This window comes from Streptopelia decaocto (assembly GCF_964273445.1).
Source record: "Streptopelia decaocto genome assembly, chromosome: 5".
NCBI lineage: Eukaryota > Metazoa > Chordata > Aves > Columbiformes > Columbidae > Streptopelia > Streptopelia decaocto.
In genome coordinates this window covers 30,309,231-30,322,601 of record NC_138659.1, presented here as the reverse complement: position 1 = coordinate 30,322,601, position 13,371 = coordinate 30,309,231, and the positions used below count along the sequence as shown (strand labels likewise).

The 13,371-nt window shown below is 49.3% G+C and overlaps 1 protein-coding gene across 3 annotated transcripts; it reads left to right on the top strand.

Annotated features, from left to right (window-relative positions):
- Positions 1–4,029: 4,029 nt before the first annotated feature.
- Positions 4,030–13,368, top strand: SERPINC1 (serpin family C member 1). 3 transcript variants are annotated; one of them, XM_082053928.1, is made up of 7 exons: positions 4,030–4,174; positions 8,763–9,141; positions 10,460–10,675; positions 11,001–11,138; positions 11,230–11,623; positions 11,950–12,014; positions 12,407–13,368. In XM_082053928.1, the coding sequence occupies exons 2-7, from the start codon at positions 8,767–8,769 to the stop codon at positions 12,578–12,580; spliced, it is 1,362 nt and encodes a 453-aa protein (XP_081910054.1). In that variant the 5' UTR covers positions 4,030–4,174; positions 8,763–8,766; the 3' UTR covers positions 12,581–13,368. The 3 variants fall into 3 exon arrangements, with proteins under 3 accessions (XP_081910054.1, XP_081910055.1, XP_081910053.1); XM_082053929.1 differs by lacking the exon at positions 4,030–4,174 and adding an exon at positions 5,049–6,068; XM_082053927.1 differs by lacking the exon at positions 4,030–4,174 and adding an exon at positions 7,542–7,970.
- The last annotated feature ends 3 nt before the right edge of the window (positions 13,369–13,371 follow it).

The window sequence follows — 13,371 nt, the reverse complement described above, 5'->3', positions numbered from 1 at the left end:
GGTTATCAACTACTTCTTGACTTTATTTAGGATCCTGGCTAAATGAAATACCCTGTCTACTGTTCTCATAAGTCAATGCTAAACAAAATCATGGATTCTCCCTGTTGAGCTGGTGTTTTTCTTGCTTTTCTTCTCATTCTGCTGTTTTCTTCCTTTCCTGCTTCTCTTCCCTGTCTAAAACAAACCCAAAATTTCTTGAACCTTGATGAGAATGGCTGACTCTGGGTTGGTATTGTGAATATTTATTGTTTGTAACTATGAAAACATTTTTAATAGGAATAGAGATTAAGTAGAATGTATTATAAGAATTCCATAAACTGAATTCTTGGCAAGTTCAGGGGAATTTTGAAGTCTTGTACATACAGGCCTGGTCATGGGGGAGACGTTCAGAGGCACACAAGGCATTGAGGTGCCTTTCCTGGGAAGGTTAGATGCTTTACTACCTTTTGGAAAAACTCCGAGATGACAAAAGGGGTAGAAGAGACATTTCCCTATGTCCAACTCCTTGTGTCTTTACTCCCACAATATACTTTTTAAACTTGAAAGGCAAGCCTAGATACGCTGAACTGGAACGGAATGGATTGAAGGAGGCAAAGGGCAAGAGATCTGGAAGTCAATATTTGTCTCCTTTATTTCTCAAGGAAATGGAGACCTGTTGTGTATGCATGGTGGTTATATAGAAAAAGCCATATATTGAAATGCTATATCTTCTTCCCTCTTCACCTTGCTTTTCTCCCTTTTAAAGCTGACTCAGCCTCACCTTGCTTCCACATAGTGTCTAAGAGTCCTCTGAGTTGCAGATTCAACAAAAAAAATGAGTGGAACGGTGGTGATTCAATATTTGGTTTGTAAATAGATTGAAGTGTCTACAAGGTCTTAACCTGCTTTTCTGTCAGCATTTATATTAAATGATAAATTAATGGAGAACACTTTGAAATATCTCTCATTTTTCTGTCTGGGATGAATGTGCATTCTTGTATATTTTGGATGAGATATAAGACTTTCTTCAGATCAAGGATGTTTTTGTTCTCTGCCAGGCTGGAGCATAAGAGATGCCAAACAGCAGAGAAGCCCCATGCCTCTGTTTGGGGGTCTGGCCCCTTCCTCTCTGACTCTACCTATAAGTGAAGTGGCTGCTTCATGTGTTCAAAAGAGGTGAACAAAAAGGATGCACAATTAGCAAAATGGATTATTTTTTCTCAAAGAGAGTCTACATATTAAAAAAAAAAAAACAAAAAACAAGAAAACAAAAAAACCCTAGAATAAAACAAGCCCTTCAGAGCAAGGAGCAAGCAGTGTCCCTCTTAATGTTGAGCCTGGTTTGGAACCTGCCTTAAAGTGAGAACAAGGTTTGATGCCTGGTCTGGTTTGTGATTTTTAATCTACTCCTTTTTGTGGGCTTTAGCAAGTCAGTAGCCGGCTATAAATCTGAGGCTGACTGAACATAGTCTGTTACAGAATAAGCTGCTAATTTGCTGGAAAACAATTCCCTTTCCTACTGAAAGCACAGCCTTCTGCCCTGGTTGGTCATGCAGGTTTATTGCTTGTATCTTGACTTTTGAGGCCAGGCACGGTGGATCCGGGCTGAGGTGTGTGCTTCGCTGGACTGAAGCCCATCACTGCTCACTGTTTGGCCCCCTCGCACTTCCACAGAGCTGTATTTTCTTGCTGGATGATGAATTCCCAAAAGGGAATTATATTTATTGGGCAGTCTAGCAGAAAACTGGGTGTTTCAGTTGATGATGGTTTCCTTTCCATTTTTCCCCACTAGTCTGTGGGTCCAGGATGCTCAGGTACTCTCTTAAGAATTTTTTTTAAAGAGTATTGCTGCAGTATTTGGCTTTTAAAGATGTGAAGTGCTGTGGAGAATCAGATCCTTCAGAAGGGAGCGGTGGCTGCTCTGCATCAGCTTTGGGGAAACTTGGAGGGGTTTGTATCAGGAGAAGAGGGGAGGCTGGGCTCAAGCGGATGGCAGTTGCTGGAATTATTTTTGTCCCTTTGGGTATGGATACCAGGATAGAAAGGAGCTGAAGCCTAGCCCAGAACACGGGATTTCTTGATCCAATCTCGCTCTGTGAGTGCGTGAGTCTTCCTCCTTTTGCGTTGCTGTAAAACTCAACATGGAGCGCCCGAAGGACAACCCAAAATCTCAGCAGGTTTGTGTTCCTGCTCAGCGCCTGGGTATGTTTAAGGGCTGTTTCCGAAATGGTGCAATTGAGAGGACAGTGTGTGCATGTTGACAAAACCCACTGTCTCCCTGCTGCTGTGAACTGCTCTGGGCCCTTTCCTTTGGGGAGCAGGGAGCAGAACCTGCAACCTTCCACAGCGCAGCGCCGTGCCGGGCGGCACAATTCCCATGCATGGGCAAAAGGCGGCAGCACCCTGCAGCAACGGGGTCCCCTGGCCCAGCTGGGACCTCTGCAGCTGTTTCTGGAACCTCCTTCCGTGCCGTGGTGAACTGTCTTCTGGACTGTGAGTTTGGGAAGAGACTAAAACTGATGCCACCTGCTGAGGGCTTTGGTGCTTGATGGTTTTGAGCAGTCGGTTCCTGCTTTGGGTCTGTGGGATGAAAAATGTCCCTCTGCTAGAGCAATTGAGGCAGCTAATGGTTTGTATTATCACACTTGGCATTTGGGGTGCTCGCTGAGGTATAACTGCCCAGGCACGAGGGCTGTGTTTTTGCTTTGAGCTGGACCAGCAATAAATTACCGGTTAAATACTGCACTAAATAACAACAACAACATATATTTGCCCCTCTAAAGGATATGGCTTGGGCAGCTTCCTTATCCCTTCAGCCCTCCAGTGCCAATTCTGGAATTTAACCTCACTGTTAATAGGGCCACCACCATAAAAGAAAGCATTTCCCTGCTCAGTTTTAGGTGGTTGGCCTCTCTTTTTACAGTGAAGCAAGCACGCAGTCGCAGTTCCGATGTGCTTTGAGTTCTTTCACGTTAGCTTGAGCTGTGTGGGATGTGCAATATACAGTAGGTGTTTGCTCTTGGTTTTATTGCATTAAACTACCTCTGAGCATGAGGTGAGTGGAAACCTCTGCGTGGAATCTGCAGGGTGTGGAGGACCCCTAATTCCCCCCAAAAGACCCTGGGACCTGCAAGCGTGTGAGTTACCATGGAAAATTTGATGAAGATACCCCTGATTGTGGAACTGATGAGAGAGCAAGAATGATACATTGGGCAGAGGCAATTTTTGAGCAGCACTTGTGGCCCCGGGCTACGGAGGGAAACCCACAGAAACAAAGTTTGGTCCAGAGCATGTCATCCTTTATTTCATGTGCATTTATTTCCACAATCTGTTTCCCATCTTTATTCTAGCCCTTACAAGTATAGTAAGGGCTTTTAATTTCCCCTAAACCAGTCTGCAGCTGCATTTTCCATGACGACCTGGGCTCTTACTGGAGGCCAGCGACAGCACGGCTTTAGCACCCCCTGAGCCCGCCGGCTCCTGGGTTTTGATGTTCAGGAGGCAATGCTGTCGAATTTGTAGAGCAACTGCATCCCAGAGCAGAAATCGTGTTGCTTAGCCCTGCTCCCAAGTGTGGGCTGCAGGTGGGGGGAGATGCTGTTAATCCTCAGCTTCCCAGTTGTGCCAGTGGAAAGGCGTGTGGAGCCACGGGGGGATCGTATTTGAAACTGTGGAGTGTGAAGTGGGGCAGTTTCTCCCAACTTGTGCCTGTTTGGGGAATTGGGGGTGGCAGGCCTGGGGGCACAGAGAAACATGTTGCTGAGCTACAAGGTACTAAAGTGAGATTTACAAATACCTTAGAGTGGCACAATTATACTTGAACTCTTGAAAATTTGGTGTTTTTTTTTTTCCCATGGTTGGAGCAGTGAATTTTCTAGTGGCAAGAGCTGAAGGCACCTGGTACTTCCATGGGGCAGGTGGTCGAACTTTCCCTTGTCAGATTGAACTTTAAAACCTCTTTTAAACTAAACATTGCTCTTTTTTTCTGCTCTTTGCTTAACCTTCTGCAGCCGGTCATCAGCCTTTGGCCTCATCATCCTCCTCCCCTCCCACCATCCCCTGCTTTCGTCTCAGCTCTGCTTGACCACAGAAATCCAGTGGGGAATCTTCTTTGGACTGGCTTGGGTTCAAGCAAGACTGCCTGTCCTCTTAACAATTTGCCTTTACAAGCAGAAGGCTGGAGGTACAGGGGCAGGTAAGAGAAACAGATTCCACTCATCTTTTGTTGTTAATTAAATCCTCATCACAGATCATTTCCCTTTATAGGAGCCAATTAATTTTAGCTGCTGCCAGAGTGTTTTTCTCTCTGGGCGTGGGCCCGAGGAGCTGTTTCAAGAGGGTCCTCCCCTTGCAGCTGTACCGCTCACTAATGGGTCATGCTTGAGTTTTATCCCTGACCTGTAGCAATCCTTTGTGGTGCTGAGAGCAATTCGTAAGGTCGGGTTGTCCTGAGTGATCACTGATCTCTTGCCCGGCTGTAAAAGAGCGCTCCTGATTTGCTTTGCACTCCATTTTTGGGGCATGGGGGGATGGGGAAGGCTTTTATCCTCAAGAGCCTAAGTCAATCTCAAAATGTTTTGAGCTGCTTAACATTTGCTGGGCTCTTTAGCACACTGTGTGGGTGCTGTGGGGTGTTCATGCCGCCACGGGTGGCACCGGTAGGTTTAGTAGGGTGGTTGTTGGAGGCCAAGCCCAATTAGCTGTCCTTCCGTGCAGCAATGAGGAGGAGTGGGATGGAGGAAGAGCTGGCTGGAGCCCGGCCATGTTGCACAGCAGGCACCAGATGGGGGGACTTTCTGTAGGCTTGTCCGGAGCCTTCTCATTTTGAGCTGAATCAGCAGCTTGTTTCTTGGCTTTCTACACTTCCTAAGGGGTGAAGCAGAGGAAAAGAGCCTTTCTTAATTTTTACCACTTCCTTGCCAGCGGCCCCTTTCAGGCAGTGATGTTGCGGTAATACTTTTAGGATCCTTCCAGGATGAAAGCAGCTGATGTGCCGAGTGCGTGGCAGCACTGCAGGGGAAAAGGGAGTCAAAGAGTTGAGGAGGAGGGTGGTTTTGGCCAAGTGCTACCACAAAGAGCTGGCCAGAGAAATAGCAAAGATCTTTTGCTCTAAAGGGCAGCCATTGCCTCTCAGGGTGGTGGTTCACCCTGAGCCTCACATCTCCTCTTGCAGGAAATGCTGTATATGCAGGTTGGGCACATCAGGGGCCGAGTCAGGCTTAGCGGCTAATAAATTTGATTTAAGGCATTAGTATGAAGTCCTGTGTCTCCGCTAAGCTGACAGAGTCAGGACTTTACTGTGAGGTAGAAACAAGGAGCGTTTCCCATTGAATCAGGACAGGGTGAAGATGAGGTGCTCTCCCTGCTCTTGTGTTTTGGGTTTTAAATGTGAGATCAGCAGCACTTTACGCCAACAGACGCCACCATCTGCCTCTATCTCGACAGGAGCAGGCAGCTGTGCTTGCACAGCCAGGTCACCACGGGCTTGGGGACATGTCTTTCCCAGAAGTGAGCGGAGTGACCGGGCAGGGACTGCGGCGAGGTTGTCCCCTCTGCGGTGGGACCAGCCACGAGCACGTCAGCGCTGCTGGAGCCGGCGAGAGTGAACCATGGGCGAGGGAGAGCCGCTCTGGTCCCGGCGCTGCGGCTGTGAGACACAGAAGTGTCCCTGCCTCATTGCTGGCTGATTTTATTTCACTCCTACAGGAAGGTTCGGAAGAGCTGTGCTTCCTGGAGTACTTTCAATTGTCTGAATATTTTTCCTTTTTCTTGCCTTCCTGCCCTGAGTGGTGGTTTTCGTTTCTTTATTTGGTTGACTTCCTTCCCCTTTTAGAATTTTTTTCCCCTTTGTGGTGTTGCATCTGTCCTAAAACTTTTGAAAGATAATCTGTTTGTTGTTACCAGCAAGAGCGGTGGCTGTGGCCTGAGGTACTTGAGAGAGTGAAGAGGAGGGTGACAAAGCTGGTGAGGGACAATTTTTGAGCAGCACTTGTGGCCCCAGGGAAGCGAAGTTTGGTCCAGAGCACGTCATCCTTGCTTTCATGTGCATTTATTTCCACAATCTCCCATTTTTATTCTAGCCTTCACAGGTATAGTAAGTGCTTTTACTAAGCTGGGAGGAGTGGCTGACACGCCACTGTGGCTGTGGTGTCATCCAGAGACCTGGACAGGCTGGAGAGTTGGGTGGGGAATAACCTGATGAAATTTAACAAGGGAAAGTGTAGAGTCCTGCATCTGGGCAGGAACAACCCCAGGTTCCAGTATAGGCTGGGAAACTACATATTAGAGAGCAGTGTAGGGGAAAGGGACCTGGGTGTCCTGGTGGACAACAGGATGACCATGAGCCAGCACCTTGTGGCCAGGAAGGCCAATGGTACCTGGGGTGTATTAGAAGGGGGGTGGTCAGTAGGTCAGAGAGGTTCTCCTGCCCTTCTACTCTGCCCTGATGAGACCCCATCTGGAATATTGTGTCCAGTTCTGGGTCCCTCAGTTCCAGCAGGACAGGGAACTGCTGGAGAGAGTCCAGCGCAGGGCAACAAAGATGATTAAGGCAGTGGAGCATCTCCCGTGTGAGGAAAGGCTGAGGGAGCTGGGTCTCTTTAGTTTGGAGAAGAGGAGACTGAGGGGTGACCTTATTAATGGTTATAAATATATAAAGGGTGAGTGCCATGAGGATGGAGCCAGCCTCTTCTCGGTGGCAAACAATGATAGAAGGGGTAAAGGGATCAAGCTGGAACACAAGAGGTTCCACTTAAATTTGAGAAGAAACTTGTTCCCGGTGAGGGTGGCAGAGCCTGGTCCAGGCTGCCCAGGGGGGTTGTGGAGTCTCCTTCTCTGGAGACATTCAAACCCGCCTGGACATGTTCCTGTGTGACCTCACCTGGGCGTTTCTGCTCCAGCAGGGGGATTGCACTGGATGATCTTTTGAGGTCCCTTCCAATCCCAAACATACTGTGATACCCCAAGTCAGTCTGCAGCTGCATTTTCCATTAAGACCTGGGCTCTTACTAGGGAACAGGAGGCTGAGGTGAGACATTATCGCTGTCTACAACTACCTGAAAGGAGGTTGAAGCATGGAGGGAGTTGGTCTCTTCTCCCAAGTGGTAAGTGATAGGATGAGAGGAAATGGCCTCAAGTTGTGCCAGGGACGTTTAGATTGGATATTAGGAAAATATTTTTCCCAGAAAGGGTTGTCAGGCATTGGAACAGCTGCCCAGGGCAGTGGTGGAGTCACCATTCCTGGAGGGGTTTAAAAGGCATTTAGATGAGGTTCTTAGGGACATGGTTTAGTGCTGGAGTTTGGTTATGGTTGGACTAATATCCTGAGGGTCTCTTCCAATGATTCTATGATTCCAAGTATGTCTTGTTTTGCATGTTTTTTTGCAGTACTTGTTGCTATGCTGTTAGCTAAAGAGGGGCCCTCAGGGCTCAATATGGTCATGGTGCCAAATGAGGTAATTTCTGCTTTTGCTGAGGAACTGGAGCTGAGATGAAGTCATTGCCCAAGAGCCTGGGGAGGGGGTTGCGAAAGAACCCAGAGGTTTCCTGGATCCCTGATCAGTTCTTGAGCTGCTCCTGTTTTCCTCCTGGAGGTGCTGGCCCACCAGACCACGGAGGCTGCCAGCGCTAAATGCAGCTGGTATTTAATTTAGTCCCTTGGGTGGCAATGCTTGGTGGCCACAGCAGTGAGTACATGGGACAGGCAGGGACCTGCCCGAGTTAGACGTGTCTCTGAAACGCTCTTCCAGGGCCAGCAAGACCCAGGCAGGCTGCCAGCCCTTCGCAGCGGTTGTTTCCCGAGCTGTTGCGGCTGCGGTCCGTGAGCTTCCTCCCATGGGTGTGTGAACAAACCCAACGCGGAGTCATGTAAAGGGCATCTCAAAACCGCAGCGCGCAGGAAATCTCGTGTGTCGCTTCATCAGCCCTGGGATAGCTGCTGAGGCCTTGCCGCTGGAGCTGATGGGATGTGCAGATCCCCTGCTTTAGCAAAGGTGGGAAAGAGAAATTATCTCTGCCTTGCTGGGAGATTTTCAAAGACTTGCTTTAGCTAGAACATGATTATTCACATGAGACTGCCCTCCCCAGGTACCAGGGACAATCAGTTTGCATTGAGATGTTGGGGACTTCAGATAGGACTAGCCGTGATGCACCAGGTACACCATACATGCTTATAAAATATACTTTTTAGGGATTAAAGATGCTCAATGCATGGAGGGACCAGCTCCCCCGGGGACCTCTTCCTTATCCCTTCTCTGCTATAGTGTTTCCTGCACCAATAATTTAAATAGCATGAAGCACAGACAGTAATTGAAGGGGACAGAGGAGCTCAGGTAAAGAGAGAAAAGAGACCAGAAAAACTAGGAGATTCCCCCAAGGAGAAGGGGAAGGAAACTATAAAAAATACTTTTGTCTAAGGCCAACTGGCCTATGGAGCTTGGGGTGTATGTGGGTGTTCTCCCCATGAGGAACATGTGTGGGATCTGTGCAGAAGCATAAATTCACCCGGACTGCAGGTCATCTTAAAAAAAGAAGGCACCCAGGGCTCTAGGAAAGCACTGTTTTCAGTGGATTGTTCTGAAAAGCAGTGTGTTCTCAGAGGCATGCTTGTCCTGCTGCTGGTGTCTGCCCTCCTGCTTTATACAGCTACAGGACACAAGGATGATTGGAGAGGACCGTGGGGCTCCTGTCACTCTGATGTTGGCTGAAAAGAGGCCCACGGGCCACACCGGCAGCGTGGGTTTTCTGGGCAGGCGAATGCGTATAAACTCTCTCTCTGGTTCCAGGACAATGCATCTCTTTCTGGTGTGTCTCTTCAGCATCTGGGGTCTGGCCGCCCCTGAGCGCTACGTCGTGGAAGACATCTGCACCGCGAAGCCGCGCGACATCCCAGTGAATCCCATCTGCATCTATCGCAACCCCGAGAAGAAGCCGCAGGAGGGCGAGGGACAAGACACAGGGAAGGGCAAGCTCCCAGAGGCTACTAACCCCCGCGTCTGGGAGCTGTCGAAGGCCAACTCCCACTTTGCTGTTGACTTCTACAAGTACCTGGCTGACTCCAAGGACAACGGGGAAAACATCTTTATGTCTCCCCTCAGTATTTCTACGGCCTTTGCCATGACCAAGCTCGGAGCTTGTGGTAGCACCCTCCAGCAGCTCATGGAGGTCAGTGGTGCTCCCTCAGCCTTTTCTCGGGTCTGAAAGGCCACAAAGGCTACAGTGGCCAACCACTGCTAAAGGGCTCTCTGGGTCAGGATGGCTCCCTGGCTTGGGAAGGGAGACGTTCATTTAAACAAGCCCCTGGGAAGGACATACACAGGCTGCTTCTCTCTGGATTTGTTTAGATCCCAGCTCTTTCCTCTGATTCCGTATTTGGATCCAGCATTCAGGGTGGATTTCCTGGGTTTGAGGGGTTAGTTTTCATCCGGAGGAAAGGAAGCACAGTTGGGAGGTGAGGGAAGGGAACGGGAATAGTTTGTTTCTTGTAGATTGGGCAAGCACATAGCTGAGCAGACAGCTTAGCCTTTTCTCATGCAAAAAGCGGGAAAAGCCATGATATTGAGTCCCACTGGGAGAAGCTCTTTTTCACACTCCCTCCCTCTCTCTTGGGACAAAAATAAGACACATGGGACACCCTGCATCCCACCTGGCTTCCAGATCTCGGTTACTTCTGGAGTAAGTGACGATGGGATCACCTGCTGTCATCCACACAGTCCAGGGCAGAGGAGAACAGTGAACCACATCTCCCAAAACCTTCCCTCGTGCCTTCCCTTCTGGGCAGCCCTCCCTGCTGGAAGGGGACCCTTCTGTCCCTAAGCCACCCAGGATGCAGAGCTGCTCTCCGTATCTCCCCCTTTTCCCTACAAAAGGGCCACTAAAACCACCCTTGCCTCATACAAAACTCTGCCAGAGCTTCTGGATGTTTGTGTGGAGCAACGTGCTATGGGATTTTCTGTGCCTTAAAGCCCTGAGGTTGGATAGTAGTAGACAGATTATAAATGTCATTTCAGCTGGCAACTATTACGGGAGTAGATAAGAAAAAAATTCATTGTGCTGCAGAAATCTAGCCTCACAATGCTTGCTACGTAGTTCCATTCCCTGCAGAAATAGAGAACGTGTACCAGAATTACTTAACAGGCCAGGAGGATTGCTCCTGGGAAGGAGCAGCCTTAGGCATCATCATAAGAAGGTTTAGCACCAACCTTGTGAGTCCTCCTGTGACTGGCACTGCCCCAAGACCTGCTTCTAGCTGGGTGGTGTTTAAATCCTCTGTTTTGGACTCCAAGGTCTCAGGCTAGTGATGTGTTGCTTCTATGTAAATTTGGGTTCTAAATTAAATGCGGAGGGTGAAGCTCTAAGGGGCTGCGAATTTCTTGGCTCCGTGCTTGAGGCTGTTGAGCAGCAGGTAAAGGCAGGATCATCACTTGCTGTGGGAGCACGAGAGCTTGCTCATGGATTCCTTCTCACTGTTTATCTCTTCCAGGTCTTTCACTTCGACACCATTTCAGAGAAAACGTCTGATCAGATCCACTTCTTCTTTGCCAAGCTGAACTGCCGGCTTTACAAGAAAGCCAACAAATCCTCAGAGCTGGTATCAGCCAACCGCCTCTTTGGGGAGAAATCCTTGGTCTTTAATGAGACTTACCAGAACATTAGTGAAATAGTTTATGGAGCAAAACTCTGGCCCTTGAACTTCAAAGTGAGTTTGAACTACTTGGGGGTTTTTCTTTTTCGTTTTTGTCCCTCTGTCCTGCTTTTGCTGTGTCCCTACCTTTTGCCCTCGGGGAGCGCCTTGTTCCGGGTGCATGGCACATCGGTGGAGGCAGGAGGGTGTATGGGATGCAGCAGCTGCTGTCTCAGCTCACCTTAACCACAGTCACATCCCAGCTTCTCATTTCTAACCACTGTTGGGGGCAGCGTCCTCTGCGAGCGGATGCACACTCTCTGCTCCTGCAGAAGGGATACAAAGAGATGTTTAAAAGCCTTGACTTAACTTTTGTTTTTTGGGGGGTCTCTTGCATCAGGAGAAGCCAGAACTTTCCAGGAACATTATTAATGAGTGGGTGGCTAATAAGACAGAGAGGCGCATTACAGAAGTGATCCCAGAAAGAGGTATCGATGACCTCACTGTCTTGGTCCTGGTCAACGCCATTTATTTTAAGGTATGGCGAAGAAAACTGGGGGAGCAGACCATTTCCCCGCGGGAAAACACGATGCTCATGTTTGTCTCTGTGCTCTCCATCTCCCTCTTAGGGGCACTGGAAATCGCAGTTCCCGGCTCCAAACACAAAACTGGATTTATTTCATAAAGCCAACGGTGAAACCTGCAAAGTCCCAATTATGTACCAAGAGTCCAAATTCCACCACGTGTCCATTCCCCAGGACAAAGTCCAGGTGCTGGAGCTGCCTTACAGAGGGGACGATATCACGATGGTGCTGGTCCTGCCCCAGGCTGGGACAACGCTGGTGGAGGTGGAGCGAGACCTGACATCGGAGAAGCTGCAGGGCTGGATAGACTCCATGAGAGAGATGTCTCTCTTTGTCTACCTCCCTCGCTTCCGCGTTGAGGACAGCTTCAGCGTCAAAGAGAAGCTGAGAAAAATGGGGCTGGAAGATCTCTTCAGTCCGGAAAATGCCAGACTCCCAGGTCAGATGCAGAGATGAGGTGGTGCGGGGTAGAGGTGGGAGGAAGCCGTTCCTCCACAGGCACAGGAGGTGCAGCAGCACGCGAGGAACAAGAACACAGAAGCATTTAGATGTCACTGCAGTCAGTGACAGACTCTGTGGTCAGTCCCATCGTGGACGTGCAGCCCTGCTCTGCCGTCAGGGTGTGGGAGTTAGGCAGGCAGTTGGTGGAGGACATTCTTGCCTTAGTACAGATGTGTCTTCTGTTTGAACACAGGCCATGAAGGGGCTCTTCTTGAGCTGCTGTCTATAAAACATGGTTTTAACTTTCTCCATTTTGTATTGCAGGTATCATTGCAGAGGGCCGTACAGACCTGTACGTATCTGAGGCTTTCCACAAAGCCTTCCTCGAGGTAAGCCTTGTTTTGCCCCAGGAAGTGTCTTCCTCTTTGTTTTTAAAAATATGAAGCATTAAATTTCTTCCCAGAAAGGGTTGTTGGGCATCGGAACAGGCTGCCCAGGGCAGTGGTGGAGTCACCATCCCTGGAGGTGTTTAAAAGGCATTTAGATGAGGTTTTTAGGGACGTGGGTTAGTGCCAGAGTTAGGTTAATGGTTGGACTTGATGATCTTGAAGGGTCTCTTTCAACCAAAATGATTCTATGATTCAAAGAAAAAATAGCTCTGACCCTATGCTGTTCAGTTCCTCAGCAGTTCGGGGTTTTGAGGAGGAAGGGAAGGAGGAAGAGCCCTCTCCTTACTGCCTAATGCCCATCTTTTAATCCCGTCTTCTCTTTTGGTTGGTAGGTGAATGAAGAAGGCAGCGAGGCATCAGCTGCTACAGCTGTCACCGTCTCTGGCCGTTCCTTCCCCATGAACAGAATAATCTTCAATGCCAACAGGCCCTTCCTGCTTTTCATCCGGGAAGCCGCCCTCAACACCATCATCTTCATGGGCAGAATAGCTGATCCTTGCTCCTAAAGCGGCTGTCGGGCCCTCGCTTCTCCCTTCTCTGCCCCTGGCCAAGGGGCGGTGGCTATTGCCACAAAGCCCAGGCTGCTCCTGGGGTGGTTGGTTTTACTGTTTGGTGCGTGCTGCAGGGAGGGACTGCGTCCAGCTGGGCTGTTACCTCTCCTCCTCGCTGCGTCAGGCTGGGCAGAGGGCACCTCACCTCCTCCATCCTCCTTGCAAAGGGAAGCTGAATTTTTTCCGGCATCAGTGTTTTAGTGGCACTTAAACCCAAGTGCAGCATTGCTGTCATTCTTATATCCAACCCTCTTCCCTTTAAGGCCTCAATCTGTAACTCTGATACCCTGGTACATTAAAAACCCACAGATCTGTATGTAACAAACTGATCTCTGAATGGACAGTTTTCACTAAGTCACTTCCTAGACTTATTTAAACTTTCCTTTTTCAAAGTCCCAGCAGAACAACCCCATGCTGGAGAGGTCCATGGAACAACCGCAGCCAAAGGGCATGTGCTGGCTGGGCTGGAAACCCTGGCCCAGGTTGGCCAGAGAGGTGGTGGATGCCCCATCCCTGGAGACATCCCAGGCCAGGCTGGACGGGGCTCTGAGCAACCTGAGCTGGTGAAATGTCCCTGTCATGGCAGGGGAGGACTGGGGGAGCTTTGAAGCTTTCCAGCCCGAACTCTTCTGTGACCTTTACACAGCCCTGCACGGAACAGTTGGTAGGTGGAAGCGCTGCCCAACACCAGCACCCTACTTGCCAACAGCTCTGGCGTGTCCAAGTGCTGAGCAATCACTAGTTAA